Here is a 22,419-nt window from a genome sequence, read left to right as displayed (position 1 = left end):
TGCATTATGTCACCCCCTTTTATAATACCCCATGCAGGATGTCACACCCCCCCTCCCTTATAATGCCCCATGCAGGATGTCACTTTCCCTCCCCCATATAATGCCCCATGCAGGATGCCACTTCCCCCCCTTTTAATGCCCCATGCAGGATGTCACCCCCCCCTCCCTTATAATGCCCCATGCCTCCATACATTTAAAAAAAAAATCAAATACTCACCTCACTTCTCCTCACCTGCTGCCGCTGCTCTGGACTCCAGTGTCGCTGGCGTCTTCCCGGTCTGCGCTGTAACAACTCAGGAGAGAGCGCGGTGGAAAGACATCACAGCGCCCTCTGACCTGAGACGTCACAGTCAGAGGACGTGGAAGAGACAGGACCTGCTGCGGAGGCACGGGGAGAGGTAAGTATTGTGCCATCGGCTGCCAGGGCCCTGAGCAAGGAAGGGGGGGAGCGGACGCTGACACCGCTCTCCTCCGCTCACGGGTCTCATAGCGCAACGGGGTGCCCGACGGCAATTGGGCCCCCACGCCTGGTCAGGGCCCCGGCACTTGCCCGGGTGCGCCCGGTGCTGACCCCGGCCCTACAGGTGGGAGCTCACATGACGGCATATGAGATCTACAAATATGATCACATGCCGATTAGTCTCATCCAACTTTTCTCTTTCGTTTTCTAGTGAAAGAGACCGGATGAGATTAGTCGGCACATGTTCACAAGTATGAAAATATTACATGCCGTCATGTGACCTACCACCTGCATGGGAAATATAAGGTAATTGTGACCGCATGCGCTTTGCACATTGTCATGACTTTACTTCTGAGACCGGACAAAATAATTTACCTGACAAATGAAAGTTATTGCTAACCTGTATAGACTGACTAATAAAAAGCAATCAGTCCTGGGAAACTCATTCTTAGTTATCAGCCAGTGTAAATGGGACTATGTCTCATCAGTACTGTGGTTCTTGTATGGTCCACAGTCTAATGATGGCTAGTAACAACAATCAGCATCTCCTTACCATTGCTAAAGAAGTACTGGGAGTTGTAGGCTCATGCAGTACAATTGTATATGGGGCTGATCTGACATTGCAATTGATTTTTGTACTAAGCTTGGTGATGTAGTCATGCACTGATGGTGATTCTGGTGATGTATTCATGTACTGAGTGTGGTTCTGGTGATGTATTAATTTACTGATAGTGGTTCTGGTGATGTGTTTATGCATGTATGGTGGTTCTGGTGATGTATTCATTTACTAATGGTGGTTCTGGCGATGTATTCATGTACTGATGGTGGGTCTGGGGATGTATACAGCACCATAAGCATCACTTCATGAATACATCACCAGAGCCATAAGTAGTACATGCACAAAACACCAGAACAATCATCACTACATGAATATAATACCAGAACCCTACAAAGCCCTGCTTTTCAATGCTGGGGTCCTTCAAATCAACAAGGACAACATCTGCAAATAGTTTTTGTCTGTTCTCCCTGTGTTTGCATGTGTTCCCTGTGGGTACTCCAGTTTCAGTCCACATTTTGAAGACATACTGATAGGGAATTTAGATTGTGAGCCTCAGTGGGGACAGTGATGATGATGTCTGTAAAGTGTTGTGGAATTAATGGCACTACATAAAAGAGTAAAATAAATAAATAAGTCTGTGTGCCCATGATATGTTTTCGGTGAATGTTTGACTATGTATTTTGGCTGCATCAAAAGCGCAGCGTCTTCAGCATAGTGGATAGGGTTTATAGAAATCTCATGCCCACTGTGCTTTTTTTAACTTAGTGTAAAGTGACCTGCAGTACATGTTTCAAATCTGCATTAGTGATGGGCGAGCACTAAAATGCTCGGGTGCTCGATGCTCGGGTCGAGCACATTGGAATACTCGGGTGCGCGACCCGAGCAACAAGCCCAATGTAAGTCTGTGGGAAACTCGAGCATTTTTCAGGCGGCTCCCCCTGGCGGTCTGCAGAGGGCCTAAAAATTGCCCAAATCGATGGGAACAGTGCTCAAATGACATGGGAACAGCATTGGGAAGACCCCTGGAAGCATTTCTGACTCCCAGGTCACTTCTGTCAACAACTTTGTCAGAGGTATTACGCCACTTTTCCGAACTCACAATAAAACATACAAAAACGAAACCAAAATGTATTTTCCTGGGAAATACAGTACAGACCAAAAGTTTGGACACACCTTCTCATTTAAAGATTTTTCCGTTTTATTGTTTCCATTACTAAAGAGTGGGTCTCCTATACTGTTATTGCGTATGCAGTGAGTGGCAGGGCTGCCCAAAATGTGGACACACCCCAATACCACTTTGAAAATTTGAACGCACCCTAGTACCCCTTTGAAGAGACTTAGAGGAGGGCCTCCTGAAAACAATGTTCCCATTATTAGGAAGTAGGTCTCCCATTGTGTTTGCCTATGCAGTGAATGCAAGAGTTGCCAAAAATTTGGAGGCACTCCAATGCCCCTTGGAAGAGACGTGGAGGTCTGAGGGTCTCCTGAAAACAATGTTCCCATTATTAGGAAGTGGGTCTCCCATTGTGTTTGCCTATGCATTGAATGCAAGAGTTGCCAAAAATTGGGAGACATGCAAATGCCCCTTGGAAGAGACGTGGAGGAGAGCCTCATAAAAAATGTTCCCATTAGAAAGGAGTGGGTCTCCTATACTTGTAATGCCCATGCATTAAGTGTATGGGCTGACGAACATTTACCCCTGGCGGTATACATGAACATACTGTATAATTTTTTTTTTTTTTTTACGGGCATCATAAACACCCTTTAAAAAAATTATGTGGGTGTTGCATCACGGACCACGGTCACCCTGGTGATATGGTGGTGGAGGATAAGGAGAAGGAGGAGGACAAGAGCAAATAGCCAAAATCAGGAAGCGTATACCCATGTGTGGGTGTGAAGAGGTGCATGGGAATACACCTCCCAAAAAAAGACACTGGATTTGAGTTTATGTTACGCTGCTATCATTCGGTGGCATTGAGAAGTCTGGCCCAATCCAGCCCTTGTTCATTTTTATAAGAGTCAGCCTGTCAGCATTTTCAGTTGACAAGCGGATGCGCTTATCAGTTATAATTTCACCAGCGGCACTAAAAACCCGCTCTGATAAAAAGCTGTTGGCAGGGCAGGCCAGGACCTCCAAGGCATAGAGAGCCAGTTCATTCCTCGTATCCAGCTTGGATACCCAATAATTATAAGGCACAGAGGAATCACAGAGGACGTTGTACTGTCGTCAAGGTACTACCTAAGCATCTTCCCAAACTTTGCACTCCTTGTGAGAGTACCCCGTGCCTCAGGGCCTGTGCTATGGGAGGGGCTGAGAAAATTCTCCCAGAACTTTGACAGTGTTCCCCTGCCTCTGCTGGATTGAAGTTGTTTCTCTCGCCTGTACTCCTTGGTTGTCCAATGAATTGTGATCTCTGGCGCCAGCATTTTCAGATGGGAATTTTTTTAATAGTTACGCAACAAGGGCCTTCTGGTACTGCCCCATTTTTGTAGACCTGTCCGCCTCAGGAATAAGAGATATAAAGTTCTCCTTGTAGCATGGGTCAAGAAGTGTCACAAACTAGTATGACTGTCACCCAAAATTTTGAGAACGCAAGGGTCATGGGAAAGGCAGCATAACATAAACTCAGCCATGTGTGCCAGACTGCTAACAGGCAAGACTTCCGTGTCCTCACCAAGAGGATGACTGACCATGCTCTCCTCCTCCTCCTCTCTGTCCTCTGGCCATCCACGCTGAACAGACGGTATGACAGTTGTGCAGGTAGTATGGCATCATCGCCGCTCACCATCTTGGTGGAGTCCTCAAAGTTTTGGAGGATGGTACATATGTCTGACATCCATGTCCACTCCTGAGGTCTTATGTGTGGAGTCTGAACTGAATACCGACGGCCTTGTTGATGCTGGTACTCAACAACTGCCCTCTTCCGCTCACAAATCCTTCCCAACATCTGCAGTGTAGAGTTCCAATGCATGGGGACATCACACACCAGTCTGTGAGCCGGAAGCTGCAAACACTGCTGAAACACGGCAAGGGCGGCGGAAGCTGTAGGTGACTTTCTAAAATGGGCACACAGGTGGCGTACTTTAACAAGCAGATTCGGCAGCTCCAGGTAGGATTTGAGAAACCGCTGAACCACGAGGTTAAGCACATGGGCAAGGCATGGTACGTGTGTGAGCTCGCCTCGCCTCACAGCCGCCACCAGGTTCCGGCCATTGTCACACACGACCATACCTGGCTGTAGGTTCAGCAGTGAGAGTCACAGATCTGCCTGCTCTGTCCACAACTCTTCAGCATTGTGCGGTTTGTCACCTAAGCATATTAGCTTCAGCACAGCCTGCTGCCGCTTGGCTGAGGCAATGCTGCAGTGCTTCCAGCTTGTGACTGATGTGGAGATGGTGTCATTTCGGAGATGGAGGCTGAAGAGGAGGAGGAGGCTGAGGAGGATGAAGTGCAGGAGCTGTAGACTGTGGGGGCAACCCTGATTGACCTAGGGCTCACAATCCTTGGCATCGGGAGGACGTGTTCCATCCCAAGGTCCGACTGGGTCTCGGCTTCCACTATGTTATCCCAGTGTGCCGTCTGTGAGATCTACCGTACCTGCCCACAAGCACTTGTCCATGTGTCCGTAACACGTTGTTCAAGGCACGGCTAATGTTTTGGGACACGTGCTTGTGTAATGCGGGGACAGCACACTGGGAGAAATAGGGGCGGCTGGGGACCGAGCACCGAGGGACGGCCGCCGCCATCAGGTTGCGGAATGCTTCTGTCTCCTAAAAGGCAACATTTCGAGCGCAAGCAGTCGTGAAATGTGGGAATTTTGTAGTGTGGCCTGTGGGGCGTTGGCTGCGTATTTGCGCTTGCGTTCCAATCATTGGGGTATGGACAACAGAACGCTGCGCTGGGACAAGGACGTGGATGTGCTTCCTGATGCTGCTACTTGAGAGTGTGCAATCACAGGTGCAGGGCAGGAGGCATTTTCGCATGCACCATGGACAGGGGATTGGCTTGCATGCACAACAGCGGAAGAAGCAGTTTTGCCACCTGCAGACACTGTTCTTGGACCCTGGGGTTCGGCCCACAAAGTTGGGTGCTTTGCTGCCATGTGCCTGATCATGCTGGTGGTGGTCAGGCTGCTAGTTTTGCCACCCCTGCTGATGCTGGCCTGGCAGCTGGTGCAAATGGCCTTTTTGGGGTTATCGGCAGAGTCTTTAAAAAACAACCAGACTCGGGAAGACCTAACAGTTGTACTGGCAACTTCCTTCGTGTTGGTGTTACGGGGAACGGTTGCCTGCCTTCTGTCTGCGGCCACCACACTGCTTCTTCCTGCCTGTTGGGGTGCTCTGCCTCCCTCCCCCCTGTGTGCTGCTGTCCTCGCTCTGCTTGTCCTCCTGCCAGGTTGGGTCAGTTACTATATCATCAACCATCTTGTCTTCCACTTCCACACCCTGGTCCTCCTTCTGACTTTCTGGCAATTGTGTCTCATCGTCGTCCACCTCTTGTGACACTTTGACATCGTCGCCTTCGTGTCACCGTGGCTGCTCAAATATTTGGGCATCGCAACATGCAATCTCCTCTTGCCCCGCTTCAAGTGGATCAGACAAGAGGCCCGAATCTATAAATGGAAAAGTGAACAGCTCTTCAGAGTGTCCAAGTGTGGGGTCAGTTGTCTCTGGTGTAATGCAGCAGGTTGCTAGCATTACTGTAAATGGTCCAGGATGTGCTTACTGGACCATGTACCTTCCCCTTTATCTGACTGGTCACATGACTGTGACATCACCCAGGTCCTGCATGCACAGTAAAGCTCTGTATACATGACTGGGACAGCACACAGGACCTATACACACAGCTGACTGATCACATGACTGTGACATCAGCAAGGTCCTGTCAGTATGAGGCTGTCTGTGCACAGTATATATAAACCTGCTTAATTTGAGACAGGTGTGTTCGGTGTGAGAGGTGTGAGGCCTGTTCCCCATGTGTGTGGGATACCGTGATACCGTGAAGCCTGGCAGCCTGAAGGCAAAGACTAGATCCTGTGCGGATGCTAGTGGCCTTGGAAGGCAGCGGCTTTGAAGTGAAGCTTGGTACCTGAAAGGTCGAGCCTGGATCCTGTGCGGATGTCAGTGGCCTTTGAGGGAGAGCCGGCTTGAGTAAGAGTCCTGGAAGGCAGAGCCTGGATCCTGTGTGGATGTCAGTGGCCTTTGAGGGAACGACGGCTGGAGACCCCTACCTGGGAATCCGCAGAGCCACAGTGGTGGCAGAATAACGGACTGAGACAGCTATACCCGGCAAAGGTAATACCCGGTGCTATATGGACATTGTGATATGAACATTGCTACTTTATTACCTTGCCGTAAGCTGTACCCTGGAGCAAGTGGGCCGGTGTGCCACTTGGCTCATGAATTGTTTGTGTGTAAACCTGCCGGTGGCGGACTAAGATGAACTGTGTGTGAACAGCGGTTTATGAAGTGCCATAATAAACTGCAACACTGTGTGAAAAACGTAAAGACATTGCACGTGTGCATTGATTGACGCAGCGAAGCGAGTTACCCCCAGTATGATGACGAGCGCTGCCTTACATATGGTTCGAGAGTGCGGGCAACGGCAGCCCGGTTGCTAGTGGCAACGACAACCCCGGTTGCTAGGGGCAACGGCACAGGACGACGAGTGTGGATAAAGCATCTTGCGGCAACTCGGCGGGGTTGCGAAGATTGGCGTCGCACTCAAACCTGGTTTGCTGTGGCTCGGCGGGGCTCACGAAGTATAAAGCATCTTGCGGCAACTCGGCGGGGTTGCGAAGATTCTCATCGCACTCAAATCCGGTTTTGCGGTGGCTTGGTGGGGCCACGAAAATTTTTCCGGGAGAGCGATGAAGTGCTAGTGTGAACAGTGTACCGCGATGGCTGTGAGCAAAGCAGCAGATCTGTCTGGAGCTATTGAGCGGTTGAAGGACCGGTTGGGACCGGAGCAGGTATTTGGGAAACTTTTTCTGGACATGGTGCAGGAACCGCAGGAGCTGTGGGCACCATATGGAATGGCTGCAGTGGACCATTCTATGGACTCTCCGGGGGCGCCAGTGTTGTCCCAGAGTGCCCGGGGAGGTGGTAAGAGATGTTGTGAACTGAGTCCTAAGACTACTGCAGATTTTTTGTGTAAAAATTACCCTGCCGGTGTGGTTGTTAAAAAGGGGGCGGAGTCTAAAAAAGGGGCGGATTTTCACAAGAGTGTGGAGTGTAGAAAACTGAAAATTGTTACTGTTGGTGGGTTGGTGCCTCCTAAAAATGACAATGTGACCGTTGATAACGGGGTAACTCCAGTAGAAGGGGGTGACGTCAAAGTGGGAGGTGACCTGTTAGTCCACAACACCATGGGTAGTGACACAGACCCCGTAGCTGACTGTGACACTATGAAAGTAAAAAGTGAGTTCAGTCAGGAGGGGCTAGACGTGGTGAGAGAGTCCCCATCTCGTAGACGGCGCAAGGGCCACAAAAAGGTTGCTCCTGTAGACTTGGCTGAAAATAAAAATAAAGAGAGGGTAGTACTGTGTGCCTTTGCTTCAAGTGTGGATCCTCCATTAGAGGTAGAAGAGGAGGTGACGTTGCCAGTAGCAACCTCCGGTACGGTACCGAGTCAGAAGGATCTGACAGCCCTGGAAGGGGAGGCGGCCAGTCGTGACCAAGAGCTGGAACCTATCGGCCAGCAGGGTCAGAGTGATGGGCAGCAATTATGTGGAAACCTGGGGAACTTGTCCTCAGACCAGCTGAACCTGGAGTCTGTACAGCAGAAAATACTCCAGCTGGTGAAGGACTTACAGCGAGATCTAAAGGGAAGCAACGAGGAAATTAACCAGTGGAAGGAAATGTTCTACGCAATTAAGGAGGACCGCCGCAAAATCCAGGAAGAGGTTTTGCAGTTGAAGCTTGAGAAGGAGGCGCGGCAGAATGGTGTTTCTGGACGCGAACAAATCCTAGAACGACTGCGCAAACAGCTCAACCAGGAGCTGTGTGACTCCAAGAAGGTGTGTGGTGAACGCAGTAGGGAACTGCAACAGAGTAAGAGAGATTATGAGGATCTCCTCAAGGTGAAGGAGAAACTAGAGGAGGATAAGGTGGGTGCAGAGCAAGTGCACCAAGCGGTTGAGACCACTCTGCAAGACACCCGTGAGGAGAATGATGGTCTCCGGGGAAAGACCCTAGATCTGGAAGCTCAGGTGAAGGAGCTATAGATGTCCTGTGATGCTCTCCAGAAGGCGGAGACGTACCTTAAAGAAACCGTCAGCAAGATGGAAGCTGAGCGGAAAAAGATGGAGGAGTCTGTCGGAGAATCCACAGACCAGGGCCAGGAGTTGGCCGCTGGTGAGGGGAGGTGTGAAGCAGATACCTCCTCGAGTGATGCGAGCTTGGATGATTCGGTGGAAGTAAGAGCCGAGATCAGGGAGCTCAAGGAGTTGCTACAAACCCAGTGGACGCAAGAGAAGCATGAGAGACTGGCTATTGAGAGCCGAGTGGGCACATTGGAGCGGGGAAGATCTGACAGGGTTTTGATTGACCGCTGGGAGCAGGGGAGACCTGACAAAGTTACGACCCGGAAAGGTGACCTGACGAAGTCAGTGACAGTGACAAATGGTAGGTCCCTAAGGAATGGGCTAATGTCATTGACTAAGGTTCCAGGGGCTGAGTAGCACAATTGTAAAGTTCATGGTCTATATGTGAGCTGGGGGTTATAATGTTATTGTGTATATTATGTGTTCAACCCCACAAGTTTGAACAGAGAGGGGGGATATGTAATGCAGCAGGTTGCTAGCATTACTGTAAATGGTCCAGGATGTGCTTACTGGACCATGTACCTTCCCCTTTATCTGACTGGTCACATGACTGTGACATCACCCAGGTCCTGCATGCACAGTAAAGCTCTGTATACATGACTGGGACAGCACACAGGACCTATACACACAGCTGACTGATCACATAACTGTGACATCAGCAAGGTCCTGTCAGTATGAGGCTGTCTGTGCACAGTATATATAAACCTGCTTAATTTGAGACAGGTGTGTTCGGTGTGAGAGGCGTGAGGCCTGTTCCCCATGTGTGTGGGATACCGTGATACCGTGAAGCCTGGCAGCCTGAAGGCAAAGACTAGATCCTGTGCGGATGCTAGTGGCCTTGGAAGGCAGCGGCTTTGAAGTGAAGCTTGGTACCTGAAAGGTCGAGCCTGGATCCTGTGCGGATGTCAGTGGCCTTTGAGGGAGAGCCGGCTTGAGTAAGAGTCCTGGAAGGCAGAGCCTGGATCCTGTGTGGATGTCAGTGGCCTTTGAGGGAACGACGGCTGGAGACCCCTACCTGGGAATCCGCAGAGCCACAGTGGTGGCAGAATAACGGACTGAGACAGCTATACCCGGCAAAGGTAATACCCGGTGCTATATGGACATTGTGATATGAACATTGCTACTTTATTACCTTGCCGTAAGCTGTACCCTGGAGCAAGTGGGCCGGTGTGCCACTTGGCTCATGAATTGTTTGTGTGTAAACCTGCCGGTGGCGGACTAAGATGAACTGTGTGTGAACAGCGGTTTATGAAGTGCCATAATAAACTGCAACACTGTGTGAAAAACGTAAAGACATTGCACGTGTGCATTGATTGACGCAGCGAAGCGAGTTACCCCCAGTATGATGACGAGCGCTGCCTTACACTGGGCACTCGGCATGGTGGGAGGAAGGAGGATCAGGGTGAGGAATATGCAGTCCAGACTCAGGCTACTAAGACTTGACCGTGTGGTAGACGGTGGTGGTGGTTGTGGTGGCAAAGTGACTGGAAGCATTATCCGCTATCCAACCAACAACCTTTTGAAACTGCTCTGGGTTCAATAGTGATGTGCTGCGGTCCCCTAGGAATTGGGACAGGAAGCTTGGGCGAGAAGATGTGGGTGTTTCTTGTGGCACAATTTCAGCTTGCCCACGGCCTCGGCCTCTGCATCAGAAATGGCAGTATTTTCAGCGCAATTAATTGTGATCCGTGTGACGGACAAACAACAGTTTTAAATAGCTGGATTTTTAGCGCTGTAATATGGAAAGGACTTTGCTGTATTCTGCAGTGCCAACAAGCAAATGGCACAGAACAATGGTGTTCTCTGGATTGCTTTTTAAGAAAATAATGAGGATTAAGATCCAGAAAAAAATTATTCCTGGCCCCTGAGACCTGGGCCTATTTCTAGAATTATCTAACAGCAGCAGCAGCAGACAAAACTGGAATGAAGCCTCTTGTGCTATGTGCACTGCAGTCTGCTATATACCCTGCCTGCCTGCCTATATACACTGCCTGCCTGATATCTCTGCAGATGGATTAGTCCTCAGAAGAGATGGATATGTGTCTCTAATATAGTTTGGTATACCTACACTAACTCGAAACAAGCAAATCTCTCCCTAGCTCTGCAGCACCTCTCCCTACACTGTCTGATTCTGGAGTGACTGTGACGAGCATGGCGGCACCAGGTATGATATAGACCTGATGACGCTGTGCGGCCAGCCAATCACTGTAATACCACAACAAACATGGCTATGGCATTACAGTGAGTGGCAGGCAATCCTTGCATGTTCATTTGCTTTGTAAAGAGTAGTGTTGAGCCACCCCCGTAGTGTTCGAGTTCGGTTCGGTTCGTCGAACACCCGTGTGTTCGCCGAACTGTTCGTCGAACTGTTCGTCGAACACCTTCGAACACCGTTAAAACCAATGGCAGGCAAACAAAAACACATAGAAACACATAGAAAACACCTTCAAAGGTGTCCAAAAGCTGACAAACTGCTCAGAAGACATAACTAACACATGGAAAAGTGACAAGTACATATAGTCATGCGAAAATAAAAGAGGTGGAGGAGTAAAAGGAGGGGGAGACACAGATATAGGCATGTCATGCCCTTCTAAAATCCAAAAAGTGAGAAGCCGACACGGCCAGTCCGCTCCTGCCCGTGCCACCTCCGTGTCGCCGGGTTTGTGCCAGAGCCGCGGTGAACCCTGATGGCCAGCCCCCCTCTCCCAATACTGGTGCCTGTCCGCTGGTGGGTCGAACGAGCCCCCCTGTGGTGGAGGCAGCTCTAAGCTTTTTAATTTAAATTGTCTCTCTAATTTGAATGAATACACTTTAAATCCATTTACAAGGATCTATTGGAGGGCAAGTCTCATGCCAGCAGCCGCGTAATTCCAGCTCCAGTAGCGTCCACTAAAGCTGCTGCAGTTAAAAAGCTTTTATAAGGATCGAGCTCGGCTGTCCACCGCAAGGCATCCTACTGCCAGTCCCAGCCCCTATGCCTTGGGGTGCCTCCTGATGCTCTTCACTGAGTATCCCATGGTCCCGAAGCATTTCCTTTGAAAAAATTAAGTGTCTAAACTACAGGTGGTGTAGCTTGCTTAACAGCTGGAATAATCCGCTGACTAGCAGACACTGCTACTAGGCACAAAGTATTTCCTGGGCTAGATGCAGTTAAAAATTTGTAATTAGATACTCTCGTTGGATGCTGAGAAAGCATTCCATAGAGTCTCCTGGCACGCCATATATGATTCTCTTAAAAAGCTTGGGGTAGGGGTCTAGGGGACCCTTTTATAGCCAAAATCACGGCCCTGTATCACAATACGTCACCTAGGCTGAAGATAAATGGAACTGTAGCACCCTGAGGGCTCGGTTGCTACAGAGGTATTGCACCTCACCCAGAGGTGTGATATCTCACTCTCAGGTAAGGATGGAGTGTGGATCAGGACCCGACACCTGCATGCATTACACCACATTGCCGTGGGGCAGGGCAGGGATGTCCTCTGTCCCCTCTCTTATACATCCTAGTGACGGAGCACCTGCTCTCATCAATTCGCCATAACCCCAATATTAGGTGGATTGAGGTGGGAGGCACCGAGTACAAGTGCTCTCTATTTGCTGATGATGTCCTAGTATATATCACTCAATCACATATATCCATCCATGCTGTTATGGCTGAAATAGATCACTTTGTTACATGGTCAAATTTTAAAATCAATGCAGCGAAGTCTGAGGCCCTCGATGTCTCCCTCCCCAAATCCATATAGGATTCCATCCAGTCCAACTTTCCCTTTGCCTGGCCCTCACAGGGTATCAAATACTTAGGAATTCCTATTCATAGAGACCTCTCCCATCTATGTTATCTTAATTTTGGGCCCTTTATTGAACAACTCCATACAGACCACGGTTGGCAAGTTAGAACTGTAAGATTCACTACGTGAACCACTGGTGTTTTGTGGAAAAGCACATGTACACTGCGTTCCAAATTATTATGCAAAAAGTGTTTAGGAGTGATAAGGGAAGAATTTGTTTGTTTGTCAGTTAAACTCATTGATGGTGATGTGTGTCAGGGCTCTTTATATCACTGTAAGCAATTGCAGACACCTGTGCTAATTAGTTTGGCAGGTGTGTCCAATGAAAGGCAAGACTACTTAAGAAGGCTGTCTCACATTATTAAGCAGCCTACATTTTCTGCCAAAATGGGAAAGAAAAAGGATGTGTCGGCTGCTGAGAAGCAACAAATTGTGGAGTGTTTAGGTCAAGGCATGACTACAATCAACATTGTGCGATGATCAGGATGAAGTGTCTTGGCAATCAAGAAGTATGTAGCTGATTCACAGTACACACGTGTGCGTGCTGATAAGGGCAAATTGAGGACTCTTTCCTACAGGCAATTACGTCAGGTTGAAAGAGCAGCGGCAAAAACGCCTTGTCATAGCAGCAGACAAGTTTTTGAAGCTGCTTGTGCCTCCAACGTCCCCCGAACAACAAGATGCAGGGTCCTTCAGAGGTTTGCAGCTGTGCATACGCCATCCTGTCGACCTCCTCTATCCACTTCACACAAGCAGAAACGGCTCCAGTGGGCCAAACATTACATGAAGACTGATTTCAAAACTGTTTTGTTCACGGATGAGTGCCGTGCAGCGCTCGATGGTCCAGATGGATGGAGTGGAGGATGGCTGGTTGATGGACACCCCACGCAAACATGGCTACAGCGCCAACAAGGAGGAGGTGGAGTAATGTTTTGGGCTGGAATCATGGGGAGAGAGATTGTCGGCCCCTTTAGGATCCCTGAAGGCGCTAAAGATGAACTCCATAATGTATGTGGATTTTCTCAAACAGCACTTCCTGCCATGGTTCAAGAAGAAGAACCGTGTATTTCACAGCAAGATCATTTTTCTGCATGATAATGCACCATCTCATGCTGCACATAAAACATCTGCATCTTTGGCTGATATGGGCATAAAAGGGGACAAACTTATGGTGTGACCCCCATGCTCCCCTGACCTGTACCCCATTCAGAACCTTTGGAGCATCATTAAAAGGAGTGTCTATGATGGCGGGAGGCAGTTCACATCTAAGCAACAGCTCTGGGAGGGTATTCTGTCCTCATGCAAAACAATTGAAGCAGAAACCATCCAAAACCTGACAAATTCAATGGACGAGAGAGTTCAGAAGCTCCTTTCGAACAAGGGGTCCTATGTGAAAATGTAACATCACCTAGAATAAAGTTTTGAGTTGAAAACTAACAACCTGCTAATGCTTATAATATCAAAAATGACCATTTTTTTGGTCTTTATTAAAATGAAAAGTTTGATCGAAAAGTTTGGGGGATCTAAGAGTGTGGCAACCCAGTAGTCATGATTACTTCGAATTCTGACAATATGAGGGTCATGCTGCAGGTAGTGCAGCAAGAAGGCACTTATGTGTCTTGCGCATCTCGGAGCCCCAAAATTATTTTCCGGGCTAGATGCAGCTAAAAATTATTATTAATTTTAAATCTGGTGAAGCTTTAGTATAGATGGCCTAATAGGTCAGTGCTGCACACTGCTACAAAGCCCAAATTATTTTCCAGCCAAGATACAGATAAACATGATTAGTAATTTGAAAGCTTAAAACGGTTGGTAGGGTGATTTTAACCAATCATCAAGCTTTTACTCTCCCCAGGATGACACAGGGGTAGAAAAGTCGTTTCGGATCCATGATTTGTTCATCTTTATGAACGTGAGTCTGTCTACATTATCAGTGGAGAGCCGCGTGCGCTTATCTGTCAGCACACCACGCTGAACACACGTTCAGACAGAACGCTGGCTGTGGGGCATGACAAGATCTCCAAGGCGTAAGTGGCTAGCTCCGGCCATTTATCCAGATTGGAAGCCCAAAAAGAGCAAGGGTCCAGTGACACAGTCGTGGCTTCAATGTTTACTTGGAGATACTCCTGTACCATCGTCTCTAGGCGTTGACTATGTGTCAGACTTCTTGTCTCCTGTGGCCTTGCAAAGGATGGGCTAAAAAAGTGGTGAAATGATTCCGCAAAATTGATGTTACCAGCAGATACTGTGGTTCTGTTACGGTTTGAGTGCTGAACACTTGACGGTCCCACGGTTGGCAAGTTGGAACTGTGAGATTCACTACGTGCACCACTGGTATTTTGTGGAAAAGCACATGTAAGATTCTGCAACAGTCTCTGCTGATACTCCTGCATGCGTGCATCCCTTTCTATGGCAGGAATAATTTCTGCAAATTTACTTTTGTACCGGGGATCTAACAGTGTGGCAACCCAGTAGTCAGGATTATTTCTAATTCTCACAATTCGAGGGTCATGTTGCAGGTAGTGCAGCAAGAAGGCACTCATGTGTGTTGCGCATCCAGGAGCACCAAGTCCCTGTTGTGTTGGTGGCGAGGTAACAATCATGCTTCCTTCCTCTGTCCTCTCCCCCCAACCTCGCACAACAGAAATGTGATCAAGGTCTCCCTCATCTGATGAGTCTTCCATCAGTTCGTCCTCCACTTCTTCCTGGGCTCCTGCACCTTCCTCACTAGTTTGGCTGCTACCATGCGCCCTGGTAAAACCATCTCCCCCACCCTCACATGCCTGCCGCCTTGGTGCTGCCGACCGTCTGGACCTTGCAGATGTTAGCCCTTCCGCATACAACTCCTCCTCCTCTACTTCCTCCACCTCCTCTTGTGCCACCACCTGACTCCGAATTCTGTTTAACATGTGCTCCAGCATGTAAATCACCGGAATAGTCATGCTGATAATGGCATCGTCAGCACTAAACATCTTCGTCGCCATTTCAAAACTGTGCAGAAGGGTGCATAGGTCCCTGATCTGAGACCACTCCTCCAGCGTGATTTGCCCCACCTCTGAATCTCGTTGGCCCAGGCTATACGTCAGAACGTATTGCACCAGGGCTTGTCGGTGCTGCCACAGTCGCTGCAACATGTGCAGAGTTGAATTCCACCGGGTAGGCACATCGCATTTTAGCCGGTGAAGTGGCAGGCCCAACGACTTCTGTAGAGATGTAAGTCGCTGAGCTGCGGGATGCGAACGGCGGAAGTGAGCACACAGCGACCGTGCCCTCTGCAGAAGGCCATCTAGTCTGGGATAGTGGGCTAAAAATTGCTGGACAACCAGGTTCAACACGTGAGCCATACAAGGCACGTGTGTGACATTGCCCCGGCGAAGGGCCGCACCCAGGTTTGCAGCATTGTCGCACACGGCCTTCCCTGGTTTCAGGTCCAGTGGAGACAACCATTCATGAAATTGGTTCTCCAGAGCTGACCACAACTCCTCAGCTGTGTGACTCACATTTCCCAGACATTTCAATGTAAAAACCGCCTGATGACGTTGAGCCCTACTGCCAGCATAGTAAGGAGGTGTGCAGGATCCCTTCTGCGCAGTTAGAAAGCTTGTGGCATGACCAGACAGGCTTTGGGTGCAGGTGGAAGACCGAGAGGAGGTTGAAGAGGCAGAAGCAGTGGAGGAACTTTGACATAAAGAGGATTGACGCACAACTCGTGGGGACGGCAAGACTTGGACAGCAGCCCCTTGTCCTGCTGTCACCATAGTTACCCAGTGCCCAGTCAGCGACATGTAACGCCCCTGTCCATGCCTACTCGTCCAAGTGTCTGTGGTGAAATGCACCCTGTCACACACAGAGTTTCTCAAAGAAGCGGTGATGTTGTGTGCGACATGCTGGTGGAGCGCAGGCACACCTTTCTTTGAGAAGTAGTGCCGACTGGGCATCTGGTACTGGAACACTGCGACGGACATAAGGTCTCGAAAATCCTCTGTGTCCACCAGGCGGAAAGGCAGCATTTCTGTAGCCAAGAGCTTGCAGATGGTGAAATTCAACCTCTTAGCTTTCTCATGGCTAGGAGGAAATGGTCTTTTACTTGTCCACATCTGAGGGACCGAGGGCTGGCTATTGTGCTTAGACGGGGTTGATAAGGGTGTCCCCGGCAAACTGCCGGTCTGTGAGGAAGATGCAGGCGGACATGTTAGGTTGCCTTGATCCAAAGGTGGTGCTATCGATGTCGGACAGCACTCAACACCAGCTGGTGTTACCACCTCCAAAGAAAATGATGACCTGCCAATCACGCTGGCTGTTGCGGGTAAAGAGGTGGCAGGTCTGCGCCCCAAAACAGGTGTGACTGCTGTCCCCCCAGTTACAGAGGATGAAGAGGCCACGGATGCACAAGATATGACAGACGGTGGTTGGCCCGGCCGGCTAGGCCGCATTGTAGCACACTGAGCTTCCCACTGCAACTTATGCTTCATGTCCATGTGCCGGTTCATGCATGAAGTACTCAAACTATGTATTTTTTGGCCTCTACTTAGCTTTTGCTGACAAATGTTACAGATAACACGAGTTGGGTCATCTTTATCGATCTGAAAAAATGCCCAGGCTATGCAAGGCTTAGCACCCATGCGACCTGAAGAGCCACCACGACTTGTGGTGAGAGGCAGAGTTGTGTTTGAGGATGCAGTTGTTGACGTGCTTCCAGTACTACGTCTCTGTCCAGGAAGGCGCAACCTGACCTCGTCGTCACTAGCATCTTCCTCCACCTCCTCTGCTGACCTCATCTCTTGGCTGACTGTGGGTTGACAGTAAGTGGGATCTCCAACCTCATCATCATCACCCTGTGCGTTATCACACCCGTCGTCCTCAGAGCCAACCTGTTCCTGCCCTGACAAAAAACTAAAGTTGTCGCTCCAATCAGGTATTTGAGTCTTATCATCGTCTTCCTCATTGTCTCCACCAACAGGAGTTACAGTTTGGGAATGAGGGTCTACATTATGGTCAGAACCTTCTGCGTCTGGTCCTGGATCCGACTCATAAAGATTCTGGGCATCAGTGCAGATCATTTCCTCGTCTGGATTCACAGAAGCGCTGGAGTCGACCTCTGATTCCCAGGCTATAGTATGAGTAAACAGCTCTGCAGACTCAACCATCTGTTCTACCTCATACTCAGACGGGCAGCTGGAGATTTGGGAGCTGTGAGGAAGCAAGTGCGATTGGGGTGACACCTTTGAGGACTGGAGTATTTGTGATGTTGAAGTTGATGTGGAGGAGAGCCCACTTAAAGGAGCACTTGATATCCGTTGAAGCACCTGGTGTTTTTGTGCCTCATCTGGAATTTGTAGCGATTGGCGTGGCCGTAAGAAAGGGATCTTATCACATTGTCCGCTAAAAGAAGTAGACATTTTAGTTTGGCTGGAAGATGGTCTTTCTTCTGCAGATGTTACTGTTGCTTTAACACCTACCCCACGGACACAACCTTTTTTCCCCTTCCCAACACGCCTATTCCCCTTTCCACCAGCAGCAGGCCTTTTTCCACTCATTTTGGTGGTTAACTAATTCACAACTCTGGAGTTGTTTGCACAAAAAAACAATGGATGGGAACCGAGCAGAGCTGAGTGGCCAAACTGTGGTATTAGGCCAAAACTATTGGCTGGGTTAGATGCAGAAAAAAATTATATTCAATTTGCAACCTGATGGAGGTCTGTATAGATGGATTAATAGAACAAGTCCCACACACAGCTAGAAGCCCAATATTTTTTCAGAGGTAGATGCAGAAAAAAATATATTCAGTTTGCAACCTGATGGAGGTCTGTATAGATGGATTAATAGAACAAGTCCCACACACAGCTAGAAGCCCACTTCGCTCCGTGTGTGCGCTGCTGATAGGCTGACAGATTGCACCTCCCCACTGTAAATGCGGGAAAGAGAAAAAAAAAATGGAGATCTTCATTATTCCTGCAGAGATCCATTCCCTGCCCCTCCCCCCACCCCGCTGTACACTCAAACTGCGTATTAACATTAATTTTCATCATTACTGAGAAAAAATCCAGTTATGATTTTGGTGCACGAACAGTTATCGAACATAACCTCGAACAGCCGAATTTTTCTCAAATTGTTCGTGTTCGCCGAACGGCTCGAACACCGCCCAAAACAGCTCGAATTTGAGATTGGCGAACAGTTCGAGTAGAACAACGCTCATCTCTAGTAAAGAGCACCAAACATGCAGGGAGGAGACCCGAGCTCCCGCCGAGCAACCCGGAAATACTCGGCGAGGTCCGAGCATCTCGAGCAGTGAGATGCTCGGGCGAGCACCGAGCAGTAGCAAGCATGCTCGCTCATTACTAATCTGCATCATACAAATTTCTCCTGCGATTATGCTGAGTTTTATGTTCAGATTTTCCGCATAGACTTGCATTACATACGGAAAGGTAAAAAACACACATGCGTTTTTAGTGCGTTTCTGCAGCAGAAACAAATCAAAAATGCATTTAATTCGCATATGACTGTATCAATAAATTTTTGTCAAAGCCATGAAGTATAAAAAAACAAAGTAGCTTTATTTTAAACATTACATACCAAAAAGAGACAAGAAATGCAGCATCAAAAACACGTAAACAAATGCACTCAAAAAACACAAGTCACCTAATTTGCATAATAAGTGCGGACATGGTGATGGTGCAGAAAATCTGCAACATCAAAAACTCACCAAAAGATCATAGTGGGAATGTAGGCTAAAAAGGCATAAAATATGAACAGCATGTAACCCAAAATAGTGGGGAAAAACCTACAAAATGGCTATCTTAGGGGGTGTTTTGGATCTTTAAACATGTTGATAAACCGAAAAAAATATGTAAATATTTAGCCTGCCCCTTCAAAGCCCAAAGTATATTGGTCTTTAAGGGGTTGAGGTAACAAGCATAGCAAGTGTACCCAGATCATAAAGGATAGACAACCCGATAAACTGAATGTCTTTAACATTTGCAATCACTTAAACTGTAGATGGATACATTTTTATGTCAATATTGTTTGTGCATCATAGTTACAATTTCCTCCTGATTTGAAATTATCATTTTACACCATATCATCAGTGAGTATATCTTGTATCCCTTAAACCTCTTGGAATAACATTTCAGAGAAAATTCCCCTTCCCCATAGCTGGGATTTTCAGCTTTCCTTTAAGTTTCAGAACTTAAATAGAATCCACGGTGTAAGTACACAAAGTTCCACTCTTCTTTCCAGAGGGATTTGCTGATCACTATAACATTTTACACTTTTTTTTTCTATAGGTCAAGAGGTATGGTGTTTGGACCAGCCAATTTAGGAGAAGATGCTCTTACAAACTATGTTTCCAAACACTGCTGCAACTCTTGCTGTCGGAAACTCAAACTTCCTGGTATGCATTATACATGCTTGACAATATCGTCAGTCATCCGTTTTTTTTCTTTTTTATTATTATGTTGTTTAAATGTAGAACTTTTGCCTAATTTCCAGTGCAGTGCTGACATTCTGCTTTTAAGATTATAAGAAATATTCTGAGAGGAGTTTAGGAAAGGATTTACTTAAGAGCTGCTCAGAGAAGAGATTAAACAGCATTGACACTTTTACATTAAATGAGGCACATGATGAGACAGTCTTTCATTGCTGCTGAGTCTATTAAGTACAGCTGCTGCGCGCCTACCTCTCTGCCCTTGGCTTGTCAATCATTTCAAAGGAGAGGAATAGCACCGATACTGCCATAACCAGCCATGCAACGCAAAATTATATTAAAGTGACCCCTACCGTGTCAGAAGGGTGCACACGGTGTTAACAATTCCGTAATTAAACTCTTTATCCCCGTCTCTTATTTTAAGTCTTTGCTTTCCTCCAGAGTTTTGCAAGGATCATGTGGATCTTATATTCAGTTTATCTATGGAGAGGCAGAGTCATGCAGTCCCACCTTTTCATTAGAAATGCTTGTTAACCTCAAGGGCATTTGAAGTATGTTTTCAGTGTTGTAATTGCAGACTGTTTGAAGGGCGCCTAAAAAAAATCTATTTTTTTTTTGTTATGCTTTATCTTTTGTAGTATACTCTTCTGAAGTGATGCTACCAATGGCAACATTCATAATACCCCATTCATTTCTTATACATTTGGATAAAGCCAACCGTTCCGGTATTTAATAACAATAAAACTATCTATTCACAGGAGAACAAATTTAGTCATTAGAATATCTTTTGCTCCTGTTGGATGCTGTCATTAATGCATACACTAAGTACAAATTAAATGGGATTTCTGTTTACAGTAATTGTGTACAGTCCTATCAGCAATTGTGTGTAATTCAATAGTTCCATTTAGTTTTATTATATCTCCCCCCCCTCCCACCCCTCCAAAAAAGTGTTGAATCTTGAATTGGATTGGAAAGAATGGCACAAAAGAGTCACATCACTTTTAGTTTCCCTATCTGTTTGTCTGCCAGCACAAAACAGGACTAGTGTATTTAACAATTTAACATAGGTATATAGGAAAATGTTTCTTGTAGAAAGCCTTCATAAATAATGATGGATGATAATTGTTCTGGACAAGCAACATTCAAGTAGCTGTGAAAAGGCATTTTAATGTGTGGCATCTGCAGTGTAGTATGCCCTTGAGCAGTGGTCCCCAAACTTTCTTAACTTGAGAGCCACATTAAGCTCTAAAAAAGGGTCGCGTGCCAAATCCTAAGCCCCCAGAGAAGTGACATCCAGCTCTTGCCCCACTTCCCGTTCAGTAGTGACATCCAAAGTTCCAATTACTAGTATAATGACATCCCAGGTAGTATATTTACATCCAGGCGTGCCAACCTTATCCTCATTCATTATTCTCTCATCAAGCACTCCCACCACACTATTACATCCAGATTCATGCACCGAAAAGGCTAGAGATTGAATGATACTACCAGTTAACCATCCAGATCGTCTCTTCTGTGCGGAGCTGTTCACAAAGATCACCATCTGGAGACCAGAGCATGGCACTGCACAAGCTCCGTTTTAGTCAAATTCAGAGAATAAAACAAGTAATTGCCTGCACTTTGTGGCCAGAAGAATTAGAGAGGCCTTAGGAAAAAGTATGCAACAGAGAGCTACTCAAGAGCGCATGTAAGTTAGCACAGTGCGGGGCCTCAAAGCCTGGTCTGTATTGCAAAAATCGTATTCTGGTGAGAAGCCCGTGAATGCTGGGTAGTTCTGCACATAGCAAGTGGGTGCGGACTGCTTCCTGATGTACACCTCAAAGGTGAGAAGTAGAGAAACTCTAAAGTGATCTGCAGCGATTGACCTCCCCTTCTTCTCCCCTAAGGGTATGTGCACACAACATCTTCCTGGTGGAATCCGCCTGAAGCAGCAATGCAATAGCGCCCAATAAAATGAACAAAACGACATTCCTGTGACTGTTGCTATTAAAAGGGAAAAGTAACTGCAGTGCATACTGCAGGAAAGGGTTACAGGCAACTTTTTTGATGGCTTGTGAAAAGAAGACAACTTGGAGATACAACACACACAGACATTCCGGTCTCCCAATATAGGCCACAGTCTTATTTGCTTTATCATTTTATGAAAGGCTGTCCAGGTTACAATTACTCCACTATTTCAGGCCACTTCAGAGCTCATAGTTATATGCCTCAATTCTTCATAGTGTTCCATGCCATAGCACAACTCCGTATTACCAGCCACATGTTTTATCACAGTCTCATAGAGATGAGGAGTTTTGGCATGCACTCAGTCAAGCAGCGAGGTGCTGGTGGAATGCGGTGAGTGACCCCAAAACCAAGACTAGAGAAATTTCACTGCACACTCTCAGTGGATTGTGATGAAAACGTTTTATACAACTATTGGCACACTGTGAAATGCTTGGGGAAAGTTGTGACAATATGTAACATGATGTTTCAATCTGGGTCTTTATCAACCTGGCGGCTGCAACAGAAGAGGTGAGATGCTGCGGGGCCGGTGTCTGGCTGTCAGGAGCCGGTGTCTGGCTGTCAGGGGCCGGTGTGTCAGCGGCTTGTGCGCAGCTTTCCGGTGGCCACGGGGCCGGTGTCTGGCTGTCAGCGGCATGTGGCAGAGCGGCCTGCGCTGCTTTCCGGTGGCCGTGACCATCTTCCTGAAGCTGTGATCTACAGGAAATTGGCCGCCTGAGCTCCCAGTCTGTGCATGCGCTGGCTCAGGGCGGTCCCGCAGCCACCAGAAAGCCACGCACGCCGCTCTGCCTCAGCGTCGACAGCCAGACACCGGCCCTGCAGTATCTCACCTCTTATTCTGCTGCCGCTGCCGGGTTCCT

At 47.7% G+C, this 22,419-nt stretch overlaps 1 protein-coding gene across 2 annotated transcripts in view; it reads left to right on the top strand.

Annotated features, from left to right (window-relative positions):
- TRPM6 (transient receptor potential cation channel subfamily M member 6) overlaps positions 1-22,419 on the top strand; it is a 381,140-nt gene that overhangs the window by 334,755 nt on the left and 23,966 nt on the right. For both annotated transcript variants that reach the window (XM_073670622.1, XM_073670620.1), the window contains exon 38: positions 19,416-19,522. In XM_073670622.1, the coding sequence (XP_073526723.1) occupies positions 19,416-19,522 (107 nt within the window). The remainder of the gene's footprint in view (positions 1-19,415; positions 19,523-22,419) is intronic.

Source organism: Phyllobates terribilis, unplaced genomic scaffold (genome assembly GCF_046119375.1).
Source record: "Phyllobates terribilis strain yellow unplaced genomic scaffold, ASM4611937v1 Scaffold_1__5_contigs__length_1240528914, whole genome shotgun sequence".
NCBI classification, from domain to species: domain Eukaryota; kingdom Metazoa; phylum Chordata; class Amphibia; order Anura; family Dendrobatidae; genus Phyllobates; species Phyllobates terribilis.
The sequence above is the reverse complement of the archived record's forward strand: the minus strand, read 5'-3'. Positions and strand labels throughout refer to the sequence as shown.